Source organism: Mizuhopecten yessoensis, unplaced genomic scaffold (assembly GCF_002113885.1).
Source record: "Mizuhopecten yessoensis strain PY_sf001 unplaced genomic scaffold, ASM211388v2 scaffold716357, whole genome shotgun sequence".
Taxonomy (NCBI): domain Eukaryota; kingdom Metazoa; phylum Mollusca; class Bivalvia; order Pectinida; family Pectinidae; genus Mizuhopecten; species Mizuhopecten yessoensis.
Window position 1 is genome coordinate 1505450 of NW_018480076.1, and position 26414 is coordinate 1531863.

The following is a 26414-nucleotide window of genomic DNA, read 5'->3' on the forward strand; positions in this document are numbered from 1 at the left end:
TGTGTGAAATTCACATATTATTTTTTAATTGTCTTTCTAGTAATTGTATGAACAGCGATAGATTTGATAATATTCTAACATTACATATTGATATTAATCCTTTCATTTTATGAACAGATGGATTAGAGGTGTAATAAATAGGTATATATTTTCTGCGGATTTGACTTACATAAGCATTTGAACATATAAACAAATAATGATACTCGCTTCCAACTCCAGTAAAACAAAGCGGACAGATTCTGCCTTCACGTGGTGTTCTAGTCCATCGCCCAGTCTCTATAGGCAGAGATATATTACTGGTTCTGAACTTACAGATAGTTATTCTATCTTTTTGTTTGAGCATAGTTAAGTATTTTTCAAACTGAAATTGATGTTTAAATATTGCATATGTTTGACCCCGGGAAGAATTTTCAATATCAGTATACCATTGTTGTATAAATTGGTCATACAGAATAGTTTTAAAACTAACCCTAAGGTAATTTTTATTCATAGTGCAAGTTTTTTGTTGTAACCATACGTAACTTAGTCCCGTGCAATTGAATAGATTCTTGATATATGAAATCCATTTAAAATCAGCGAAATCATTTTCATGTAAATTCAGCATAAGCTTGTACATTATACTAGACAATTTATTTTCACCTGTAATTAGTTTATACCAAAACATTATCATTCTAGATTTAATTTCAATATTCAGAGGGTACCTACCCGTTTCACCATATACCATTATATTTGCTGTGGAGCTACGTATGTTTAAAATTCTTTTACAAAACTGTACATGTAATTTCTCAATCATATTGGTATTTTCAAACCCCCAAATTTCTGAGGAGTACAAGAGGATTGGGGATATTAATACATCAAACAATTTTAATTGTAGGTCAATTGGTAAAATAATATTTCTTATTTTTTTATATAATGCATACATTGCTTTTTGAGCCTGTTCAACAAGTTTTTTTCTTGCTTTACAGAAACTGCCATTATAATGAAACAGCAGTCCTAGAAACGAGTAACAGTCATGTGTTTGCAACTCTTCACCAAAAAGAGTAAAACGAATATTTTGTGCATTACTTTTTCTTTTTTCAAAGATAACAACTTTAGTTTTATTGAGATTAACTTTAAGTTTCCAAATAGTACAGTAAGTTTCAAATTCACGGAAAGCATTCTGTAGACCTTTAGCTGTTTCAGACATAACAACTGTGTCATCTGCATATAGCAGAATAAATAATTTAACAAATATACCCATGCGATCTTGAAATAAATTATCAATATAATGGAGTTGGTCAACATTATTTTGCATTAAAAATTCTTCTAAATCATTTAAATATATTGAGAACAAAAATGGGGAGAGATTTTCACCTTGTTTTACCCCGACGTGACATGTGAAAAAATCAGTCATACCATTGCTAGTTTTTACGCAAGATTTAGTGTTTGCATACAGATTAATTATAGCATTAAATATCTTTCCTGTGATATTATTTTTTAATAATTTCTTCCATAAACCTACTCTCCAAACAGTATCAAACGCTTTTCTGAAATCGATGAATGAACAGAATAGCTTTTTACTTTTTGAAAAGTATATAGATATTAAAGCATGAAGGATAAATATATTTTCAGTTGTAGAATAGCCTTTCCTAAAACCAGCTTGAACATTGGAAATTAGATCAATTTCTTCTGAAAGTCTATTTAATCTAGAGTTCAAAATAGCAGTAAATACTTTGCCAAGACATGAGACTAATGTAATAGCTCGATAGTTATCGAGATTTTTAGGGTCACCCTTCTTTTTGTATATGGGTTTTATTACTCCAATTGTCCATGCTTCTGGTACACGGCCAGAGTTCAATATAACATTAAAAAGTTTAACATATATAGGTAGTAGTATAGACTGTGTATTTTTGATATGCTCATTTAATATATTATCGATACCCGGCGCTTTATTATTACGAAGGTTAACTATAACCTGTCTAATTTCATTTTCAGTCACATCACTATTTAGTATAAAATCAAACATATTTTCATTCATATCTGGAATAATAAACTCATCCTCATCTTCATCTTCATCTGAACTATTTAATTTCTTGAAGTATTCATATAGCTCGTCCAAAGATATATCAGCATCACTGTTATCATTTTTAGATTTATTGAATGAATTTAAAATATTCCAAAAATCTTTAGGATTTGATTTTGACGTGATTCGTATTTGATTTTCAATGTTATGTCTATATGTGTTATAGCTCTTTTTAAGGACCTTTTTATAGTCTCTAGAGGTTTTATTCATATTAACTCGGTTACTACTGGTTCTATGATTTTCAAATTTATGTTTTGCATAAAAAAAGGCACGCCTTTTTCTGTGACAGTCAGCTGTAAACCATGGCTTATCATTAGCAACTTTATGTGTATTGAGTGTTCTATAAGTTTGTTTTAATCCGAAAGTATCGGTAGCTGAAATTCGGAACAACTCGGAAATATAATTAACTACATCATTTACTTCAGACTGACTGACAGAAGGTTTGTCAGACAAAACATTAAGTGCATCATTTATGCGGTTTAATTCATCGACAGAACAACTTTGTACATGATGTATAAATTCATTTTTCTTATCATTCTTCCATGTTATATATCGACCTTGACCGTTACCTTGACCTTGACCAACATGCATATTATCAGAGTCATTCGTGTTTTTCAAAAAGCCACTGAGAGTAAAAAATAACCTACAATGCACATCGGATATTGTTGGATCAAACTCAAGAACTTCAAATTCATTTATAAAAGGGAATAACCCTGACGAGACAATTAGATAGTCAACAACACTGACGTCACCACAGTTTTTTTTTACCTAAATGCTTATCTTTACCAACTCTACCATTTGCAATGTATAAATTGTTATTTTTACACAGGTCAAGTAGTTTAAATCCATAAGTATTAGGTCTGGATGAGCACTGGCTACATCGCTGCAATGGAATATTAAAAACATTTAACATTTCATAATCATGAAAATAAGAATGTAACACATCAATATTGTCTATATCTACGATATCTGCAAGACTATCGTCAGGTATTTCATAGTCTGGACGCTGTCCAGTTTTGGCATTAAAATCACCAACCAAGATAGTGTTACTTACACTATGTTGAAGCTCATGTAACTCATTTTCAATCTCATTAAATACCTCGGGAGACGAGTACCTAGAGTTTTCGGGTGGTATATAAGTACAACCTAAAAGTAGGTCACCTTCAGTATTTGTTACCTTTTCAGATAATTTGACCCATTGAACGTATTCAGAGCCTGTAGGATAAAACTTCAAAAATGGTTTTAGTTTCTTTTTGTAAATAATTACAATTCCACCGGATTTTTTCTTAAAATTAGATCTGTTTTTCACGAAATATGAATAATTTTCAGGCATTTCCAGAATATCAAAATTGTCAATTTTAGTTTCGACAAAAACAAGAATATCATGAGATGTAATTATATCAATAAACTCAGGCAAAAGCAACTTGGACTTAATGCCACAAACATTTAAACAAGTCAGTTTTAAGTCAGGACACACACCACCATGGTTACCATGGTGACTTACACCGGGACCTCTTGTGACGCGTCCCTAGCGACGATGGCCAGTTGCTCCTGGCGGAGCGACATGGCGCATTTGATCCTGATGATGAGACGGAAAACGAAGTTGGGATGGCGGCCGACGCTGCTGTGACGGTGTTTGTGGATGTAGTGGTTTATTGTAAAGTTGCCCATCGACGTACAATTTATCCACTCTCAGCGTAGCCCTTTTACCGTGACGTTTCGCTTCCTTCGTGATCGGGATGAGCTCTCTGCGCCTCTCGTTAATCTCGGCGGGAAACTGTTCATTAACGGTGAACTCATTTTTGCCCCTTAATTTGACTGGCGCCGACTTTAAAACCATCTCGCGATCCTTTCTATTTTCGAATTTGGCTATAATCGTTCTGGGTTTCCCGTCTGATCTGGGCCGTAACCTGTGCACAACACTGAAATTCATATCGGACTCGATTTCTAGCTGTTTCTGGATAAATTCTTTTACAGTCCCCTCCGTGTTTTCCTCCCCTGACTGCTCCGGTATACCCCCGAATAACAAATTATCCTTCATAGATCTGCTCTGGAGAGCAAGTATTTGTTCTTTCATCTCCTGACACTCCCACATTTGATCATCGCGAACTTGCTCTATATTACTGACCCTCTCCTCAACAAGTGTTTGGTGAAAGTCAATTCCAGTTAACTTCTCCCCGTGTTCCTTTAATTCATTCCTGATCTCGCTTATAGTTTGGTCAACCTGTGCAAATCTATTTTCAATGGAATTCAATCTGTCATATATTCTGGGTAGCAGTTCAAGTTTGGATAGTCGGTTGTATATATCAACTATTACAGGGTCTGAAGTCGGGGCGGGTGGGGCGCTGTGCTGTTGGACGGGGGATGGTGGTACCGGTGGTGGAGATGGAATAAAATTCCCGGTTTGCATTGGAGCGTAGTTACCGGACATATTTGGCTGAGTGAGTGAGGGAGGCAACGAGGGTGTTATACTGGTAGTACCTGGATAGTTGGGCTGATAGCACGGGTTATAAAGTACATTATGTGCATTAGCCATAACACTGCTCGTTGGATACGTGGCACCGGGTGCGCTGGACGTACTCACACTGGTCACGGGTGACTGAACACCGGAATCACGTTGTTTACGTTTTCGATTGTTTTTACCCATAGAATGGTATGTTAATATCTAAATAACACTACACACATCACTGGAGTTCCTTACCACAATAAATACCAGTAGAAAACGGTCAAAAAGTCTTGAGATGTGCCGTAATGAGCAAAATTTTGTGGAGCTCCACACCTGTACGTCTTTACCTGTCCACCATATCACGTATCGCAGAAGCTATAGAACTGGTATTGTTCTTTACCTATGGGTGACTACTGAAGCTCTAGAACTTGTATTGTTCTTTACCTATGGGTGACTACTGAAGCTCTAGAACTGGTATTGTTCTTCACCTATGGGTGACTTCTGAAACCCTAGAACTGGTGTTGTTCTTCTCCTATGGGTGACTACTGAAGCTATAGAACTGGTATTGTTCTTCACCTAAGTGTGACTACTGAAGCTCTAGAACTGGTATTGTTCTTCACCTATGTGTGACTACTGAAGCCCTAGAACTGGTATTGTTCTTCACCTATGGGTGACTTCTGAAACCCTAGAACTGGTGTTGTTCTTCACCTATGTGTGATTACTGAAGCTCTAGAACTGGTATTGTTCTTCACCTATGTGTGACTACTGAAGCTCTAGAACTGGTATTGTTCTTCACCTATGTGTGACAAGGTCCTGATGAGGCTCGCATCAAACCGTGTTTAGTGTCCAGCAATGTCACCTAGATGTCATCAGATTTTGTTAATGGGAGATACATGTCAGGATTTAGTAGTGGGTTACATTCACAGCTTAGTGTGGGCAATCCTGAAAAACCACGCTTAAGTCATAGCTTCTCTGCAGATAGACCAGTCATTTCTCCCAGAATTAGGTGGACAAGAACATTTCTGAACGCTTGTACATGTCCACCAATGTTTTGAAGAACAATCCTGAACACTTTCAGCTCCTTTAGTCACTAAAGCTTTTGTTTTAATCACCACATCTTCGCTAGCCAAGGGTTACGTCCAGTATAATCCGGTAGACCGGATCCTACTGGATTGAACCATTGGCTAACGAAGATGTAATCACCAATGAATAGTTGAACAGGAATATTTCTTATATATTAACACTCTTAGCTTCTCCAAATAATGATAGATAAAACACTCCAAAACACGTCCTGTAACAGCTTCTCTAAATAGGGATTGCATCAGTACTTCACAATACTGAAATTTCGTCAAAAATCATTTGTGTCATGGTGGCCAAGTCAGCAATTTGTACACCTACCAGACTATTTGATGGACATTCCTAAACAATCAACCTTTGGGTGCTGTCACAGTTTCAGTCACAGATTCCAATATACATTGAGTCTGAATAGCTTCCATGGTTATTGACATGTTGTGGATTATATTTCTTTGTACAATGTGTACTTTTGACAGATTTGTAGTTTTAAAGACTTAAATGGACCTGTTTCATTACAATTTCTCAAATTCTGTTGCCTGTTTTTGGGTGCTTTTGAGTAACTTCAGTAAATTGTACAGAATTTGTATAGAATTTGCATACATTTTATGTTTATCAGTAAATGCTAATAGGTTAAGCCATATCCAGGTAGAGTGTTTCCTGAAGTTAATTAGGTAGCTACCATTAAAAATCTGTGACGAGATGAATCTCATGTTAGTAGGGTACCTGATCATTACAGACAGAAGCCTGTGTCACACTGGGGTTGTTACCGAGGTCACCATGTTAAAGGATTGTGCTGCAATGTATCCCAACATTAGTCATGTCAGGTGTTATTGATTTGTTTGTGAACAACAAGAAAGGCACTAATGATGATACAAATGAGATAGATGCATGGACGATATAGTTGACATTTTATTTTTACTCAATATGTCCATATTTCACGGGACATTTAAATTTTGTTGCATATCGACAATAAAAGTTTACTTGACCCCAACTGTGAGCTATAGTATAAAAGTTCACATAACCGGAAAAAAAGCTGAAGTACTACAGCAAAAGCACTGAATATATTACAATCAAATTTAACATGAACATCCGTGTGAGAAGGGGCTTCAGCTAATAAAGGAAAGGCCTTCTTGGGGTTGAAGTTTGGGGCCCAAAAAGGGTCATTTTAGATTTTGTTCAAAAGATTTTCAAAACCTTTCTCTAGGGGATTCCCTCTCTGTCGATATATTGAAAATATTAGTTATATTGGGAAACTTCACAAGTACTTCTAGACAAATTGCACAAAATTTTGCACAACAAGCATCCTTGTGACATTTAGTTGCTTCAGGCCAAAAGCAATATTGAATATCTATTTTCAAGTTTATTTTTCCTCATGTTCTGCTATTCCTATTTTGCTCTGGTGAGCATGAATGCCCTGGGTCTGAATCTTACTACCTCAGATTGTTGTTGTTTCTGTGTTCTTAGAGTTAAATGAAGATTTTACTCCCTCAGACTCAAAACTGCCCTCCTTATGCCACCAGTATTATCAGGAGAGCAGTGCTGAGTCTATCAGTGGTATGGTTAGGGCTGTGATGGTATTGATGTGGCAAGACAAGGGTCGAGTACTATTAGATAATGAGGTTATATAGCTTATAGGTCCAGATGAAGTAGATATTACCCATAGGAGGACATTTATAGTGTATCAAGTTGATTGAATGTATGTTGAGCAGATTGATTTTTGACACTCTTGATGGAGGTGGTTGGACAGGGTCTCGAGTCGAGTCAGCCCTATAATGAGTCTGCCCCATAGGACTTGTGGTTGCCGCAAACAAGTTTTTTCACCAAGGAATATCGCCCTTGGCCACCTCCACCGCAGAATGTACACATATATATGTAGTCTGGAGTTATAGGTGATTGTCCAGCACCTGATAAATGTGGGGATGGGCTCTGGTAGGGCACAGAGCTGTCTTGTCAACTGACAAATTTAGCAAAACTTGGTCAGTAACATTCCATAGTACATACCTCGACATGATATGGCACAAATGGCAAAAAATGTGAATGACCACGATGATGAATATTGACACCAGAATTCCTGGCCCGGTTGCTCATACCTTGGTTAGGGTTAACCAGTGGTTAGGGGGAAAAAAAATATGAATACAAGAAAATAAAAACCATTTGATGATGTATCACTGTTTTATGTTTGAGACAAATAGGAAAGCTGTGTTTTGAGGATTTCATTTGCTCTTTTTTCACAAACCACAGGTTAAAGTTGACCAACCTTTCAGCAAACGGGGCCTGATGGTAAAAGTAATTTGTTGTCCTGTAAAATGTATTTATGAAATGCTATAGTGTTTATACCACTAAAATAAACAATATTATCTATAATTAACAACATGAAATAGCTGCAGAAATACCCATTTCTGTTTATCTCTGAAATGTGACTTTGATTAGTGTGCATTAGAATTCAAATTACTACCACATCTGTACATGGAATAGTTTTAAGAAATAATCCGACATGGTGTCATGTTACACTGAGCTGATTGTAAATTGAGGCAAGGTCACCCTATATACACAACACATGGCCAGGGAAAGGTCAACCCGCCTACATTAATTACTTGATGATGGTAGATGTAACAGTTAGCTGTACTAGATAAATACATTGACCAAGATAACAGAACAGATCATATCTAATGATAGTATTATCATATTGGTTAAACATATTATGTTGTAAACAAAAATAGTGCTTTGACCTCTCACACATTGTGTCCTGGATGTAATTTTGTAAACAAAATTTGTACAAATTTACCAGTAGGAAAAACAAAATTATTGAAATGGCCCAGAAAATCTAACAATTGTACCAACTTCTGACTTGTATTGAATTATTAGATGACATTGAATACACTTTATATTTATTTGAGACTGCATGGCTAGACAGGGACTCGAACCCATGACCCTCTGAGCTTTTAGATGGACACTACCAATCAAGCTACCTGGTCGCTGATAATTGACCCAGTCCAGTTGCTCTACATTCCTCCATCCTTTCTCTAAGCCTTCGTCCCAAAAGACACAAATATTTACAACCCAGGTCCAGGTATCCCTTTGCCAAACATTCACCCTGTACTTGAAACAAGGGTTGGTCACAGGCACCAATTTTGTAATAGGAACAGAAAAACGCATGGCCAGGACTCGAACCTGGGACCCCTCTGACTCTAGACGAACGCTTGACCAATTGAGCTTCCTGGTCCCTAATCTTCCACCCAGTCCTGTTCTGCTACATATGAATATTTTGTTAGATGGGTGGGAATTCATTTGGTGTTTAGGTGGTCCAGTTACTAGTCATATATATTGTATGTTTGAAGTCTACACAGTTACTTTGCCTATGTCTGGTGTATTCAACATAATTTATCATGTGAAGCCACATTTTATTGGTCTTATCAACTCAGCGGTCCAAGGAAACCCCCCCACATCAAACTGATCATTTGTTTTGGAACTTTTATTGATTCACTGTTAGATAAAATATGCATACAAAGTCGAGGTATTGTATGATAAAAATTGTGTATGGACAATGTAGGGTTTTACGTGATTTGTATGTCAGCGTAACAGCTTGTTATGTAATCATCGTGCAGTTTGTAAACAGGTCGGTTTAAATTTCAAGTTGTTGAAAACATCTAGTGATGGACTGCTAATAAAGATATAAGTACAATGTTGAGGTATTGTATGACGGAAATGAGGTTCGGACAGTAACAGCTGGTTATATGATTATATGCACTTTGTAAACAGGTAGTATTACATTACCTGATACAAATAAATCTTTGGAAGTTTTCTTTCATACACCTATAGAAAATTGATAAAAATTAGTCGGGAGATTGCAAAAACAGCGAGCACTTGTGTTTAGTAGATAATTTTCTTTCCTTTGTAACAGCTTGTTAAGTAACTATCATGTAGCTTGGAACAGGTTGTGTTATATAACATCGTACATTTCAATTTTTCATCTCATACACCTTGAAAATAAATAAAATCCATGAGATAGGAAGAAGTGCACCTTGCCCTTATATTTAGGAGTTCATTTTCCTAATTTGAGACTTACAGTACTTGTAATAAAGAAAGGGGTCGTAGAAACAGAGAAAAAATGGATTCTGACTTAACAAGAGGATGGGGAATTATTAACCAGCCATGAGCTTATTGTCAATAAAATGAAGTTAGAACATTATGTTTAATTTATGTTACTTTTTGTCTTTTCAGTATGAGCTCCTATTTTGTATTCAAGATGAAATGGATGCTGCCATCATGATCGTCCAAAGTCTTCTAAAAAAATATCCAAATATTGACGCCAAAGTATTTGTAGGTAAGTACCTGATTCTCACTTTGAAATTAAATGTTTCCATTTCATCAAGAAACTGTCTGGTGATATTTGTCAATTTTTTTCTGCAAGTTATTGACCTGCCTGCCATGGGTAAGTTGTGATACTTAATTGTGATGATATAATAAATCGGCTAGCCCATGTAGGGCGTCATCACTAGTGCATATTGTCATCATGTGACCCTAGCTGTTGTAATGAACCAAAATAACTAACACAACCCAACAATACAAAATCTGCACCACAAAAAGTTGAATTCGTTACTTTGAAAAATGTAGAAAAAATCAATAGCAAAGCTCTTCAAAGTTGACTTCAATAATAATATACAATAGTATACAACATTTGATATAGCGCCCTATCTAGCTAACCTAAGCCACTCTAACGCGCTTTTCAGAACATAGATATACAATTTATGTAATCAATACAATTAGCATATACATTAATCGATACAATTTTCGAGGAATTCGCAGGAGCTGCCTTATCAGGCACCAACTACTATTCCTTTGCCACCTGGCTAATATCTCCCTATGTGTGTATGCCTGTGTGTGTGCTGGAGATATTATCAATTAAACTATTCTACCCAAAAACATTGCTGAAAAGATGAAATGTAATTTCCAAAGATATAAAGGTATTTTCCTAGGATCGTGATAGTAACCACCAGAATGCTGGCACCAAAAACATTATCAGAGAAGTTGTTAGCGTTACGACCTGACGCTACACAATGTCCTCACTTCACTTCTGTGTGCTCACCGTACATTGCTCTGTCATTGGCAAGCTCGATCTATTGTGTTCTGGTTTTTATTGTAGACAGGTGATTAATGGTTCGTGTATGTAACAATATGGTAACACTAATAGCTCTGCACACACACGACTCTATATAAAAAGTCTAAAGAGACCCTGCAGGCCATAGTAGGCACGGTACAGGGGAGGCTGGCTTGAGGCGTTTACCTGCTTCTGCTGGGAAGCTAAAGTAAAATTGTAGCAAACAAGCTGTGTTTAGATGCATTTTATCGTTCTTTAAATCTAATTAATACTTTATCATATACTGGTATTCAGATTTTATATTTCACTTAATTATACCAAAATTGTGTTTTTGATTTGTCGATAGCTTTGAGTCACTATTGGAATTTCATCCAATTTCATTGTTATGCATAAATCATTGGCAACCTAAATTGAATCTAAAAAACATGAAACGCTCTTCAGTGAATTTGATACTGCATCACTAGCAGCAGTTAAATCAATACACTGTTTTTGTGGAGGAGCCGTTAAATCTGCCTGATGTTCCTCCTCTGGGAGTAAAGAGTAATGCAATGCTCAGGGAAGCCTACACTAATACATTGCTCACAACAAGCAGATACGGGGGTTTGGAAAATCAGCATAGATATTGGAAGAAAAGAAGTCTGTTTAGGAAAGTTACCAAATATATTGTGTGTGTTAAATTTAAACCGCTAAATTTAAACAAAATTTACATACCCTACCCCAGTCACTCAAAATCATTGCTCAGAGCATGGAAATATATGTATTGCATGTTTTAAAATTGGTATAATATTTGGAGAAGAAAAAAAGGTGTAAGGAAAGTTAACAAATACTTTGTGTAAGTTAAATTTAAACAACCAAATTTAATTAAAATTTTCGTCGAACTTATTGCTTATTGATGTTGTTATTGGTAAATTTGTGTTTCAGGAGGAAAACCTGTGGGCATTAACCCCAAAATTAACAACATGATATCGGGCTACAAGGCAGCTAAATACGACCTGGTACTCATAAGTGACAGCGCCATCTACAGTAAGAGTTCCTTATCTACCCTACGATATTGATTTTTCACCTCATCAACCTTTATGAAAATTGCATAGTCAGAGTGATTTACTTGCTTGTTTTGTTTGAAGGATGGTGGGCTGCTGAAAAATGAGAATTTTTTGTGATTCGCTCGTTACGATCTTGTAATACCTGGCCCTGATTTCTCTGATCACAACTTCGCTTAAGCTAAGATTTATCGTTGACTTTAAGCAATGCTTTCCGTGTGGGTGAATTTTTGTTAGCAAATTATTTGGATTGAGGAGATTTGATGAAACCAAGGACAGATCTTGTACAATTATGGTGTATTTTAAGCTGAAATATTTCTAATGAATATTTTTTTGGTATGATTTAATGTCCACAAATAATACAAGTTGTAGGATAGATTTTCTCCCATTAGATGTTATTGCAGGTAAACCTTTAATCGTATGATTCTCTTCTTAGTCTGTCTTGAAAACATGTTTCCAATTTACTTTCCAAACAGACAAAAGGATCTGCTAGAGCGATAGCCTGGGTGTTGTGTTTCTAATGATAACTGTGTTTGGAGTTAAAGTTATGTAAGTGGAAACTGCCAGGCCCAATACCATGCATTGTAATAAACAATTAAAGGCCTGTCGTGCATCGTTGTCATGGCAACGTTTCCTGGGCAACTCAGGTGGCAGTAATTGAAATGGGTTTGCTGTTGCTAGGTTGAGTCTGATGTAGCAAGAATGTGGGCAAAAGAATATAAGCAATGACAATAATTTTGGGATAGGTAGGGATTCACAGAATTTTTCAGCTCTAGTGTTGGGGAAAGAGAGTAGAAATTACGTAATAAACAAATGACACTGCATAGCTACCTTCAATAGAAGTAAAGCAAAACAGTAATGATACAGTCAGATGTCTGGTTTTATTGGCATTCATATATATAACACAGATTTCCTTGCTGAACTTTTTATTTTTTTCCTGACTAGTTACGCAGTGAAAGTGCTATCCTTTTCAGAACTGGGGTACCAAACAAACAATAAATTTGAATACACAAAGGCAAAGGAGTCTTTTGAAAAACGTTTCATTTTTATAAAAAAAATGACCACTGTTAGTAAAATTCAGATGCTTTATACGTGTCATTAAGAAAATAAATGTGTACTTTGAGGTAAACAGTTACAGTGTTAATGTTAAAGAGTTTTTTATCTTTCTGTTTGTAAAAACATTTATGTTCATACCTTGGAAGATTATAATACATATAGGCCTGTGCATAAAACTTGTCTTAATACTTTATACTTCAATGTCTTACGAGATAACATATAGACACACTTTCCCCTCCTCCTGACACTCCATTCTCATACGTTCTGTAGAGTAATGGGGGAGATTCTTCATTTTCATCACCGTAGATGAAGATCAGGATCTTTATAGCAGCATTCTTAAAAGACTTTCGGTAAGGCCTCCATCTTATGGCATCAGCACCAACACTTTTGTGATGTTTTATGGGTTTTTTACAGTCTCGGAGGATGCAGTGCTAGACATGGTTTTAACACTGACAGAAAACACGGGCCTAGTCCATCAGATGCCGTACGCCTGCACAAGAAAGGGATTCGCGTCACACATGGAGAAGGTAAAAACCCTGTCAGAAGAACTCAGCGCTTATATTACAACATGTTAAGGAATGTGGTATTTCATTTAAATCAGGGGAAATACCCATTACTTAAATAAGGGGAGATTGAGGAGGAAAACCCCTGTTAGGAGAAGTCAGAAAATGCTTACAGCATTTTAAGAAATGTATTGTATTTCATTTAAATCAGGGGAAATACTCTGATGAACCATTATTATTTCCTATCGCCCAGCAGTCAGACTAGGGATAAGTTTTGTCTGGAAAGAGCCATGTTATAACCTGACATTGCTTATCCATTATAATGGGTTATGACACTTTAATTTTCATTATTATGAATTATTTAAAACAGACTTGTACTAAAACATGTACCCTAGCCTATGGAACGCATTTCTTGTGTCAAAGAACTTTATCAACTGAGATATTGGTATGCAGAAACATGGCCTTTAGTATTACGGTCATTGAAGAGAACACGTTATTGGTTGGGATGCAAATACAGGAGCTTGTATGGCAGTGGTTTTACCGCTCTGAATGACAGATTAGTTACACAAAATAGTCCTGCAGCAGCGTAGTGAAGAAGTGGAGAATTGATTTTGGACATAACAAGCAAATAATTGTGAAAAAAATTAATTTCCATTCATCATGCTTTTCTAATACCATTAGTAAGACTGCATAATTACTGTTGGGGGAAAACAGAAAAAGGACAGCAGTTTTCCCTTTAGAAACCTTGGCTGTTGTCCTAGTGGAAACGTGGGTGTTATATTTACATCAGCGTGGAACACCTGATTAATCATTGGATGTAGCCAGGCTGTAGATTTGGTCAATAAAACGTACATAACTAGGATTACATAACCGAAGCTGTACATTTAATAATTAAAATGTACATAACCGGGGCTGTACATCTAATAATTAAAATGTACATAACCGGGGCTGAACATTTAGTCATTAACCAATACAGTACATCTAGTCATTTAAAAGCTCACATACCAGTTTTCTAGATAATACGTGTCACTATCCACGAAGATTCGCACCAGTCCAATGTTCTTTATGGGAACTTTATTACAATTTTATCAGTATGCAATATATATTCAAATTAGGAAAATTCATGTTCATCTTTTAAACGTGTGTTCCAAAGTAAAAAATTAACAGATTTGTATTTTGATATGCAGACTTTTAATTGGTTGTCAACTGATTTGTAAAGTTAGTGATCTCATTAATATATAATTGGAAGCAGTAGTGTGGAAAGCTGCACACAAGCTGAACTTTCCTGCATGTTATTTTTAATATCAGTGTTAAATGAAACATTTACAAAAATTGTTTGCATACTTGCATAAACAAGTTTAAACACATCTTTTCAAATTATTTTTGTGTTGTAAAGGAGTGTCATTATTTCCCCTCCTGGAGAGTGGTGATAACTACTTTGAGTGTTCATTAGTGAGTATCAGATCAGCTGCTCATTAGTGGCTTTTTAGTACCAAGTACTAGGATCACAATCGATATTGTACATACTATGGTGCTCCCGGGTAGATGTGTCTGATGTTTACATAAACATAATGTTTGGTCATACATAAAAGTACATTGCAACACAATATACACCAGTAATATAAACTGTGTTTATTTTACAACAATTATGAAATCTAAATTGATCAGTCTTGTTGAAATTGATGTATAACAGGGATGTTTGGAAAGAAACCAGAGTTTTGTAAAAAAAAAAAAAAATGTTGGGCAGATGTCCCAATACCTTTTTCACATCCAAACGGAAAATTGAGGAATTGACAAATTGAAACCCCTGTTGTCTTGCAGAACAGCGATCATGCTGTCAACTGCGCCATTCCGACCACCTCCATTGTAACCTACTCTGACGTAAAGTTTTTAACATGCTTGTCCATACCAGTGAATGTATATGTAATATACCCTTACTAATATGTATATTGCAAGGTATTCGTATATAAATATACATAGTAACATACCATTACATACTTGTACATGTAACAGGTTGCTATAGACAGCAGAAAGACCTGTAGAAATCAATGTGATAATTAGTACATGTGTAGGCACTGGTCAGCGGCCTGGGCAGTGGGAGGGCTAATAGTGTCTGTACTGTCCACACACCTAATTACATTTCCTCACTACTTGTGTGTGGATCAATGTCACAACAGATGCTCTACAAACTAAAGATTCCTTTTCCTTTGTAGATCAGTGTTGTGGAATTGATTTCTTTCTTGTCAGACATATTCTAATTATGTTGATTGAGAAGTGATGTCTCCTTCAATAGAAGCTAACCTAGGGTTACTTTATGCTGTCGGAGTGTCGGCTTATAAAACCTCTAGATAGAAAAAAATACTTCATCAGGAAGCAAAACTGATTTTGGTCATTTTGGTCATTACTAATCAACATTTTTTTTATCATACCGCATTGATTGAAAGCAGTTATTAACGGGAGAAGTATTTCAACCCTTTACCTACATGACTAGTCACATTAAGATGCATGTTTCCCAGAAGACTTGCAGATTTTATGTGATAGCATTGTTAGTTCTCCCTCATGTTAATGTATCAAATGAAAAAAAATAGTTACCTGCTAATCATTAATGTACAAGTAAGGGTCACAATGATTGATTAACAATATTGGTAACAGATAATGAAGGAAAACCATAACAGTTGATTTCCTGTAGCATACATGTACATCACAGTGTTAGGGTATAACCCCTTTATATTGTCAATGAACATAGGTATCAGAGAACAACCTTTGTCAATGTATATTAGTTAGGAAGCAACCCCTTTATGCATCAAAATATTAGGGAACAACCCCTTATACTGTCAATATACATCAGTGTTAGGAAGCAACCCCTTATACTGTCAATATACATCAAATTGTAAGGGAACAACCCCTTTATACTGTCAATATACATCAGTGTTGGGGAACAACCCCTTTATACTGTCAATATATATGGGTGTTATGGAACAATTCCCCTTATACTGTCAATATACATCAGTGTTAAGGAGCAACCCCTTATACTGTCAATATACATCAGTGTTAGAGAAGACCCCTTTATACTGTCAATATACATCAGAGTGTTAGGAAACAACTACTTTATACTGTCAATACATCGGTGTTAAGGAGCAACCCCTTTATACTGTCAATATACATCAAAGTGTTAGGGAACAACCCCTTGTTACTGTCAATATACATCAGAGTTAGGGAGCAACCCCGCCATCCCCTTATACTGTCAATATACATCAGTGTTAGGGAACAACCCCTTGTTACTGTCAATATACATCAGTGTTGGGGAGCAACCCCTTTACACTGTCAATATACATCAGTGTAAGGGAGCAACCACTTACACTGTCAATATACATCAGTGTTAGGGAGCAACCCCTTTATACTGTCAATATACATCAGTGTTAAGGAGCAACCCCCCACATCCCCTTATACTGTCAATATACATCAAAGTGTTAAGGAGCAACCCCTTTATACTGTCAATATACATCAGTGTTAGGGAGCAACCCCCCACATCCCCTTATACTGTCAATATACATCAGTGTTAGGGAGCAACCCCTTTATACTGTCAATATACATCAGTGTTAGGGAGCAACCCCTTTATACTGTCAATATACATCAGTGTTATACTGTCAATATACATCAGTGTTAAGGAGCAACCCCTTTATACTGTCAATATACATCAGTGTTAAGGAGCAACCCCTTATACTGTCAATATACATCAGTGTAAGGGAGCAACCACTTATACTGTCAATATACATCAAAGTGTTAAGGAGCAACCCCTTTATACTGTCAATATACATAAGTGTTAAGGAGCAACCCCTTTATACTGTCAATATACATCAGTGTTAAGGAGCAACCACTTATACTGTCAATATACATAAGTGTTAGGGAGCAACCCCTTCATACTGTCAATATACATAAGTGTAAGGGAGCAACCCCCACATCCCCTTATACTGTCAATATACATCAGTGTAAGGGAGCAACCCCCTTATACTGTCGATATACATTAAAGTGTTAGGAAACAACCACTTTAACTGACAGTGTTCATCCTTATACTGCCCAGATATGTAGAGTTTTATTACCCTTTTGTACAGTGCAGCATGCTGATACATATTAATGCAAGAAAGTATATTTACATACACAAAACATTCAATACCTAATGTGTTTATACATCTGAATTGCTGCAGATCTTCTTTGGAACCCAGCATGCCAAAATGTACCTGGTGGCCAACCTGTTGGGGATTAACTGTGCTACAGGGATGTCATCTCTGATGAGGAAGGAGGTGATTGATGAGGCTGGAGGACTTTCACACTACTCACAGTATCTTGCAGAAGACTTCTTCTTTGCAGAGACATTCCTCAAAAAGTAAACATTCTAACTTAAAAAGCTTTTTCTCAGACCATTCTACACTTAACTATATTTTAATGCTGGTGTTTTGTAAACGGAAAAAATAGTTCTTTTGATGACAGATCTGGGCGGTATAGTACACCGTATTTTCAGTGAAATTGCTCGACATCTGGTTCAAGCTAAATTTGATATTCATCATCCACAAAACAAGCAATATTCAGGCATGATATTGTTTTATTAGTAAATGTTGTTATTAATTAAGTTCTGAATGAAAGCTGTTTTTTTTTTGTTTTACCAGAAATATACAGGATTTTATTTGTATATGTAAGAGTAGATCATTTAATTGATATTATTGGACTACATCTGTCAAAATATGATGCATTTGCTTGCTTTTTTTTCAGGGGATGGAAAATTAGAATTTCACACCAAACAGCAAAACAGAATTCAGGATCATACTCAGTGTCATATTTATATAACCGATTGACAAGGTAAGCATCTTATTGACACTCTAATATTAGGCAAGTTTTTCATATTGTTATGATATGGTTTTGTGTTGTAATGTTATATTTAGAATGTTTTCAGGGCAAACTGTGGCCCTTAATTTGTCTAAGCATAAGGAGACAGACAGAAGCTACTACATCCTGAAGACACTTGGAGTATGAGTGATTCTGTGGAATTCTTGTTGACCTCTCCTGCAATATTTAAAAAATAAATATTTAAAGATTAAAGAATTTTTCATTTTTTTCATTTTCTATTCTTAAAAATACTTAAAAATTTATTACGCATCCTTTAAGTTAAGTTTTAGAACTGTGTATTTGGTCATTAACAAATGAATTTATTAATAAGGGATTTATAAGTCTGTACATGTATTGGATTTTGTCCATGTGTTGAACCTATGGTATAAATAATGTACACTATATGCATAAGTCAGAAGTACTCCATTACTTGGATAATGCAAAACCTGTGAGAAGCTTTTATATTGATTGGAAAATACTCCCAATCATTGTGTCACTGATTTATGGTAGTTCGAGCTCAGGGTTTTCTATTCAGTAAATGTGATACGGCAAATGTTGTAACACCCAAGAGATATTTACTTAATGGAGCACCAGTTCATTGCTAACTTGATGAACTGCATAATGTTTATTATGGTACGTGTACCATGTAAATATATTTGCAGCCAATTTTTTGATCAGTATGCAACTTGTAAGTATTTATGAGGCAAGTTATTATCAAGAAATATGATATTCTTTACGATATACCAAACTAGCTGCTACTCAACAGCCCAAATCTTCATTTCTTCATCGCAAAGCCTTATCTGGAGGGACAGCTGAGCTGAACCAATAAGATTAGTTAATTCTTTTACAGTGTAACAATACAGTCCTAACGGACCCAGAACAGCATTTTCATCATTAAACAAATATATATCTTTCAACTAGGCTGATGATTGATTATAATAAAAAAACAGATCGGTTCGCCCTTTCTAATATCCATTATCAATCACAAATTCTATTATAGAATTGATCGGTTCATTTCTGAACTTAAGTGTCAAATATGCAACGTTTACAGTACACATTGTTTTTTGTTTTTTTTTATATATATATGATAAATTTGGGGGGGGGGGGGAATCATATAAGAGGGAAACCTAATATATATATAACAAGTCTGTCTGTTGATGAAAAAATAATGTTCTCTCTTTATTTTGGCATTCAGTCCCATAAAATTATAAAGTGATTACTGTAGAATCATTTTTTTCTCTTGGGGTTAAAATTTCGTGGTTTTCATAGACTAGCCTGTTTCAAGGACAGTATATTTTGCTAATTTCTGATTTTCCCCTATCTATATCATACCAAATTATGTTTTCGTGGGGATTTCATTTCGTGGATTATTGGCAACCACGAACGTATACAATTGATCATCAATTAGTTTACTACTTTCGGTTACAAACTGATTATCGATTATGATTTTAAACTGATTGCCCATCACTACTTTCGACATGCACTTCTATACTGTATACCAGGGTTTTTTTGCTGCAATTTAACTTTTGCTGTTTTGCACTTCACAATGAGTGAGAATTTATATTGTCAGAAAATATTAATACACAACATGATATACAGATTTTTCCAGTGAAGGAAAAACTTGGACTTAGTGAAAGTTTCGCTGTGTAAAATAATAGTTTATATAATACTGCCTGCAATCGAGGCTGTAAACTGTAGGAGAAAAAAGTCTGCTACTTACTGCCTGGATGGTCAGCTTTAATTGTTTTTCTGTTGTAGGTGGGCCAAGCTGCGTACAGCCATGATTCCGTCACTGATATTCTGGGAGCCGGTATCCCAGTGTCTCGTGCTGGGCGTCATGAATGCTCTGTCCATGGCCTACCTTTTCAATTGGACAGCCTCTGTCATCTTCTTAGTGCACTGTTTGATTTGGTTCCTGCTCGACTACATACTTATCAAGATTTTAGAGGTAAGTCACTCACAGTCTAAAGAGTTCTGGTCAAGTCTATCTCATTATTTAGTTTTCACAAGCGGCACTTGGTGCAGTTTTGATCTCAATCATCATGTCTGATAGGATCAAAATCAGATGTACACATTTTTAAGTCAATATCAAGTTAACACAATATTCTATTTTTAGTTGATGCAACAAAGTTTGAAATTCATAACTGAGTTGTTTGTGTAGGGATTCAATGTGCAGGCTTTTCAGTATTTTGTATTTGAACAGACCAAATGACATTTTTATTCGGCCAACTCTTGTAAAATCACATAGATATACAAATGTATATGGAAAGGTGATTTGAACAGGCCAAAATCAGACCTGAACCAGTCATTTTGGCCAGCTGCCTGTTCTTAATGAAAACCATGAATGTGATTTACTAGAAGACAATGTTTTCGTTGGTTGTCATATTTGTTGTAATAAAACATGTCCTATTATTTATTTCATTTCAGGATGGACCTCTTCCTTTCTCCAAATTTGAATTCCTGGTCGGTTGGATAATGAATGAGGTTTCCTATTTGTGCGTGATAGTTCGCTCCCACTGGGACTCCACCATTGTCTGGAGGACAAAACGTTTCCGTCTCCGCTGGGGTGGTATCGTAGAGGAACTCCACACGAAACAAACAGTGTAGCACAAGGGAAATAACTCTAGATTCTATTCATCCAAAACCATGTTTCAATTAAATACAATTGAAGGGAGCTTCCAGATAACAGCAGGTTATATTACCATGGAAACAGAGATCATCTTCATCAGTTGTACCATTGCATTATCACCATGTTAGTAAGTTAGAGAATTGTGCTGTACCCAGACATATCAATATCATCTCAAGTATAGGTCTGCTGATTGGCTGACAGCACAACCATGGCAACATTGTCAGTGACTGTACCCTGATCACACCCCCAAATAATCATGGACTGGTCCACTGCTGGAATGGTGGATTGCTTCTGGATTTGATCAGATGTCCTGTTGACAAGGCGGACAACTCTCAGTCACACGAATGGGTGTTGTCATACACATCAGCAAAGTACTTCGAGATCTTGGAGAACAGACTTAAAAACTCCCATCATGAGATTACGTTATTTTGATAACAGTTAGGAACCATGTAGAAAAGATTACTCAATGCAATTCATTGGTCACTCATTAAAATGTTAACCTGAAACAGTCACAGAGAAGTGAAGAGTTCCTGGGCATGAATCTTATTCACCGGCAATCATATCAGATAGACCTAATACTGAAAAGCCATTTTGAATAGTGTAACAATTATCAGATAGTGTTTTGTAAAATGTGCATGATCTGGCTACATTCTATGTTCTTTTATTTTACAAAAGCCAGCACTCAACATAAATTCACCAACTTTTTTAAGACGCTTGCTTAAAATGTATCATCATTCGTTTAAATCTTGACCAGTATAAACTTTCACACCATTCCTATTTTATTTTCCATAGATGTTAACGTAAGTGAGTGCTTGGATGTGAAGTCTGTCTCTACTGCTATGTTAATTCTGGTTCAGTGGGGTAACTATATTTATTTTTGACTTGTTGAGAAGGAGGCTTGTCTGGTTCTGTGCGATGAGTACAGTGAACAGTTGTTTTTGACTTCGTGAGATGGGAGCTTGTCCGCTGTGTGGACTTGTTCGATTGTTAAGTGTGTTTTTAAGTGATTGTTATATGTTTTAAAGGTGCTGAAATGAGTATACGTTGTATGTACATGCCAGAAAGATACTTTTAAGTGATATTAACTTCAACATGATTTTTTAAAAGAATTTGCTTACAATTTCAAGGTGCAATCTTTATGTTGTCCTCTATGTAGAGTTTCTTGCCAGATAGAGATTTGTTTAGTTGTATCAGATCATTGTGTAACACCTCTAGTCTTGCCGTCTTTATGCCAATATTGTCAAACGTTGTTCATTGATGAGCTTCCCCGATATGTCAGGGTAAGTTAAGTTTCAAAACAAATTACTTCCAAAATAAATTTTACAATGTAATAATGTATGCATATATATTGATTACTGATAAAAAACTTTACACATTTTAGTAATTTTTAATAATTTTCAAGGTTTTTTTACACCTGTTTTAATCAATAGTTTTAGTAAAGAACAATCATTGTAACTTGAATAGACTTCAAAATGTTGTTACATATAATTTCCTTTCTGTTCCTTAACCTTATTTCTTCACTTTTTAATAATGAGTATTTTTGCGTGTACTAACATTATTTCTCTTGTTAATATTGACCATCTCTAAAATAAAACTACAGGAAAAGGTTGTACATGTACTCTCTTTAGAAGTTAAGATTTTTTAGATGATTTGACCATTATTGTGATAAAAAACCTAATATTGTACAATGATGACGGTTGCTAGGTAATGCTTCCTAAATGATCATGATAATAACATTGAAATTTTGACACCCATTTTCCACTGGATACAATTCCTCACTGGAAATGAATTTTTATCCACAGGATATTAACTTTCTTTAAAACTTCATTATCCACTGAAAATTTAGTTTTATCCACAGGGTATAAATTGTTATTCACTGGATATGAACTGTAACCAACAGGATATTAGCTGCTATCCACTGAATATAACCACTTACCTCTTGATATTACCTGTCCATAGTCACTGGATATAACAATTATTCAATGAATTTAAGTGTATCCACTGGATATGAACTGTAACTAACTGGATATTAGCTGCTATATACTGACTATAGCCATTATCCTTTTGATATTAACTGCCCATAGTCACTGGATATAACAATTATCCACTGAATTTAAGATTTTTATCCACTGGATATGAACTGTTATTTACTGGATAAAACTGTTATCAACTGAATATAACCATTGTCCACTTGAAATTAACTGTCCATAGTCACTGGATATAACAATTATCCACTGAATTTAAGATTTTTATCCACTGGATATGAACTGTTATTTACTTGATAAAACTGTTATTTACTGGATAAAACTGTTATCAACTGAATATAGCCATTGTCCACTTGATATTAACTGTCCATAGTCACTGGATATAACTATTATTCAATGAATTTAAGTGTATCCATTGGATATAACAGCTATCCACTGGATATTAATTGTTATTCAATGGATATGAACTGTAATTTCCTGAATATATCCACTGGATAGGACCATTATCCTCTGGTCAGATGTGTTTCACGTCAGTAGATGTAGTACTCTTACTATCATGTTCTGTATTTAGATTTGTACACAATCACAGATTAACCAATGCTTAACGTGAGCCAAGTGAGAAGGAAATAGTCGCATGTTTACTTTTTATTAGACAAAAGTCTGTCTAGAACTATCTGTCAGAAACAAATCTGGAATGGTTTGGCAGACAAAAGTCTGTCTAGAACTATCTTTCAGAAACAAATCTGGAATGGTTTGTCAGACAAAAGTCGGTCTAGAACTATCTGTCAGAAACAAATCTGGAATGGTTTGTCAGACAAAAGTCTGAAACAGTTTGTCAGAATCCCTTTGGATCAAGCATATTTACTTTTAACTCATTCACCTCCGAAAGACACATTTGAACTCGTCCAATTCAAAGGTTGGAATAGCTCATTATGCAATTTCAGGGATGAATGAGTAAAGATAAATAATTATTAGATATAAATGATACATCTATTATTACCATGGAAACGATATGTATATGATCTGTGTATCCAACTCATCTACAACAAGTAGTGTAACACAAGAGGTTTTTCTATAACAATCATTTATCAAATAAATATATATATATATATATCAGCACTGAAATACATGACAGTTTTTCCATCAAATGTTTTAAAGAATCTCATATTTATTTACTTTAGAACAGCATTATAAAGAATCCTATTACTCAGTACGTGAACCTATTTTAGAGACAACATGAACGTGTTTAAGTATTAACTATTTAAACCTCCCTATGTTAAACTATGTCTTCTCCCTATTATCACAGATATTATAAGTTATTTTGTGTCATATATTTCTATTGTTAAACATCCTTCCTGTCATTGCTATTATTTCCAGATTAGAGATAGTTGAACCAGCTAATACTGTATCCGACAGTCTTGATGCTAGCTACAAGGTTACCTCCCTTTGCTGTAGAAATGTGTTTGAAAGGCAATTGAACAAATGTTATTGATATTTGTTTCAATTTTCTATGACACATCTATTATATATAGTTGTTAATTGCTGGCTAAATTATCCAGATATTAAATGATGTATGACACATTTAGAAAATAGTACAATATATATAACACATATACACTGTTAGAATTGTTATATACAATGTACATTAATACATCTCAAGGACTTAAAGATACCTGATATATAAAATCGCTTCCAAATGAACAGTTGATAACATTTTACTGAGAGAGAGGTAATCTTTAGTTCTCCACACCATATATGTGATATATAAATGTATCTATGGTTCAAATTATCAAGCATGTGCACGGAATTCCATGCGTAGATCTTCCCTTGTACTGGATGTCTATGATTGTGATCAATTTATGTCTTGTAGAACTCCACACAGACCAGCCTGCTGACATTATGGACAAGGACTTTATATTAGTGCAGTATTTGTTTTAATCACTATTCTCAAAACTGCATATAACATATTCTTGTTGATGGAATCAGTAGGAGATGTTCTATATGGTCTTGGTGCTAGATTTCATCACGTTATTATGTTGTGTATTTGAGATTGACTTTTTTTATACGTCATTGATTGGGATATTTTTATACTTTAGGTCATTCCCTGGTTTGATTTTGTTCATGTGTAGAAAGTAAAGGCTGTCCCCACTGTCACTGCATGACTTGTTACCATAGTAACGATGATTAGTGGCAGATGCCATTTTGTACTAGGTTGCATGTATGAATGTATTTGTTTGATCCCGTTACTTGTGCTGTGGTAGTGATGTAGCAGCTCATTTAGCTCTGTAATTGATGTGCCTTCGTACTTTCTTTAATACACAAAATAGATTAACAGGAGGATTTCAAACACCGATGTCTAACCTTACATGAAGATGTGTCTGGGATGAGAGATTCATTCTTCGTCCTACAGTGATGTGTAGTCAATGACGTGTTGCTCCCCTGTCAGATCTTGTGTATGCAGACTTTTGAGTTTCTTAGACATTTAGAAGTATAAGTTTCCTTAGTATTGGATTTGAATTAAAAATTGTCCAGAAATCATAAAAATGAAATAATTTATCATCTCATAAGCTCATAATAGCCTGAATAATACTCTCTTTGATTTTGGGCATCTTAAAAAATTGTTTTCAAAAATGCTTGCAACATGATAATGAAACAAAAGTTGAAAGTACAAGGACAGTGACATCTGTATCCCCCAGATGTTTGATGATATAACATTGTGGAGTGCGTCTCGTTACCGTAGTTACAGTAATTGATGTACTACCTACCTCCAGCAACCCCTTCCCTGTTGACTAACCAGTCCAGATGTAGTTGTGCCAATAATACTTGTATCATAATACAATCTCCACGACACAAATCTTTTTTTTTTCATTTTTAAACATTTTCAAGTTTTTACCAGTACTTAGTACATTCAAGGATGGTTTGTTTGTTTTATTTTCTTCCCCTAAAGTTGATTTTAAATCATAGGTCATAGGTCATAAAACCTCTTTTGAAACATCCATGTAAGGTTGATCTTTTATTTTTTAACTTTCAGTTATAAACAGTCATCATGACTTAGTATTGGTGTAACTGGTTTATGTACACACTGTTGTATGAATGTGTGGATTTGTATGAAATATAATTGATATATTGTACACACAGTTTACACTTTGTACGTAATTGCCGAATTGCAATGAAGGATTTGACAACAGTTACATGATTTTCAATCTAACAAAACCATAATGATATAGATGTACCAATTTTTGACATCCTGAAATCGTTCAAGATTTGCACCGTTTATGAAAACACAGCTTTTGTTCATTTTGTAATGCTGTCACAAAACTAAACCTGAACAATTTCTCTCGGTGTTATTAAATATAATTTTCATCTGTTGTTAATGCTCTCCATTCCTAGTGTTGAAGAGCTCAAAAGACAGCTAATCAATTTTGGATATAGATTTCCGGTGGTTTTCTCCAATTCAATGTCATATAAAGATGTTTTTTGGTGTGTACAGTAGTTAATTGGAAAACAGGATTTTTATTATAAAACCCCTGTGCTTTGTTTGATTTGAAATTGCCACAGAGATTTTGACCTACACTTTAAAGCTGAAATGTACTGCTAATATATCCTGGGGGGGGGGGGGGGGAAAAAAAAAAAAAAGGAA

The 26414-nt window shown here is 35.2% G+C and overlaps 1 protein-coding gene across 1 annotated transcript in view; it reads left to right on the forward strand.

Moving 5' to 3' along the window:
- The window catches only part of LOC110443688 (ceramide glucosyltransferase-like), a 45894-nt gene extending 19505 nt beyond the window's left edge, over positions 1–26389 (forward strand). Inside the window, exons 3-9 of the mRNA XM_021488063.1 lie at positions 9804–9906; positions 11602–11703; positions 13191–13303; positions 17485–17663; positions 18047–18133; positions 19919–20108; positions 20588–26389. Of these exons, the coding sequence (XP_021343738.1) occupies positions 9804–9906; positions 11602–11703; positions 13191–13303; positions 17485–17663; positions 18047–18133; positions 19919–20108; positions 20588–20767 (954 nt within the window). The 3' untranslated portion in view covers positions 20768–26389. The remainder of the gene's footprint in view (positions 1–9803; positions 9907–11601; positions 11704–13190; positions 13304–17484; positions 17664–18046; positions 18134–19918; positions 20109–20587) is intronic.
- Positions 26390–26414: the final 25 nt, after the last annotated feature.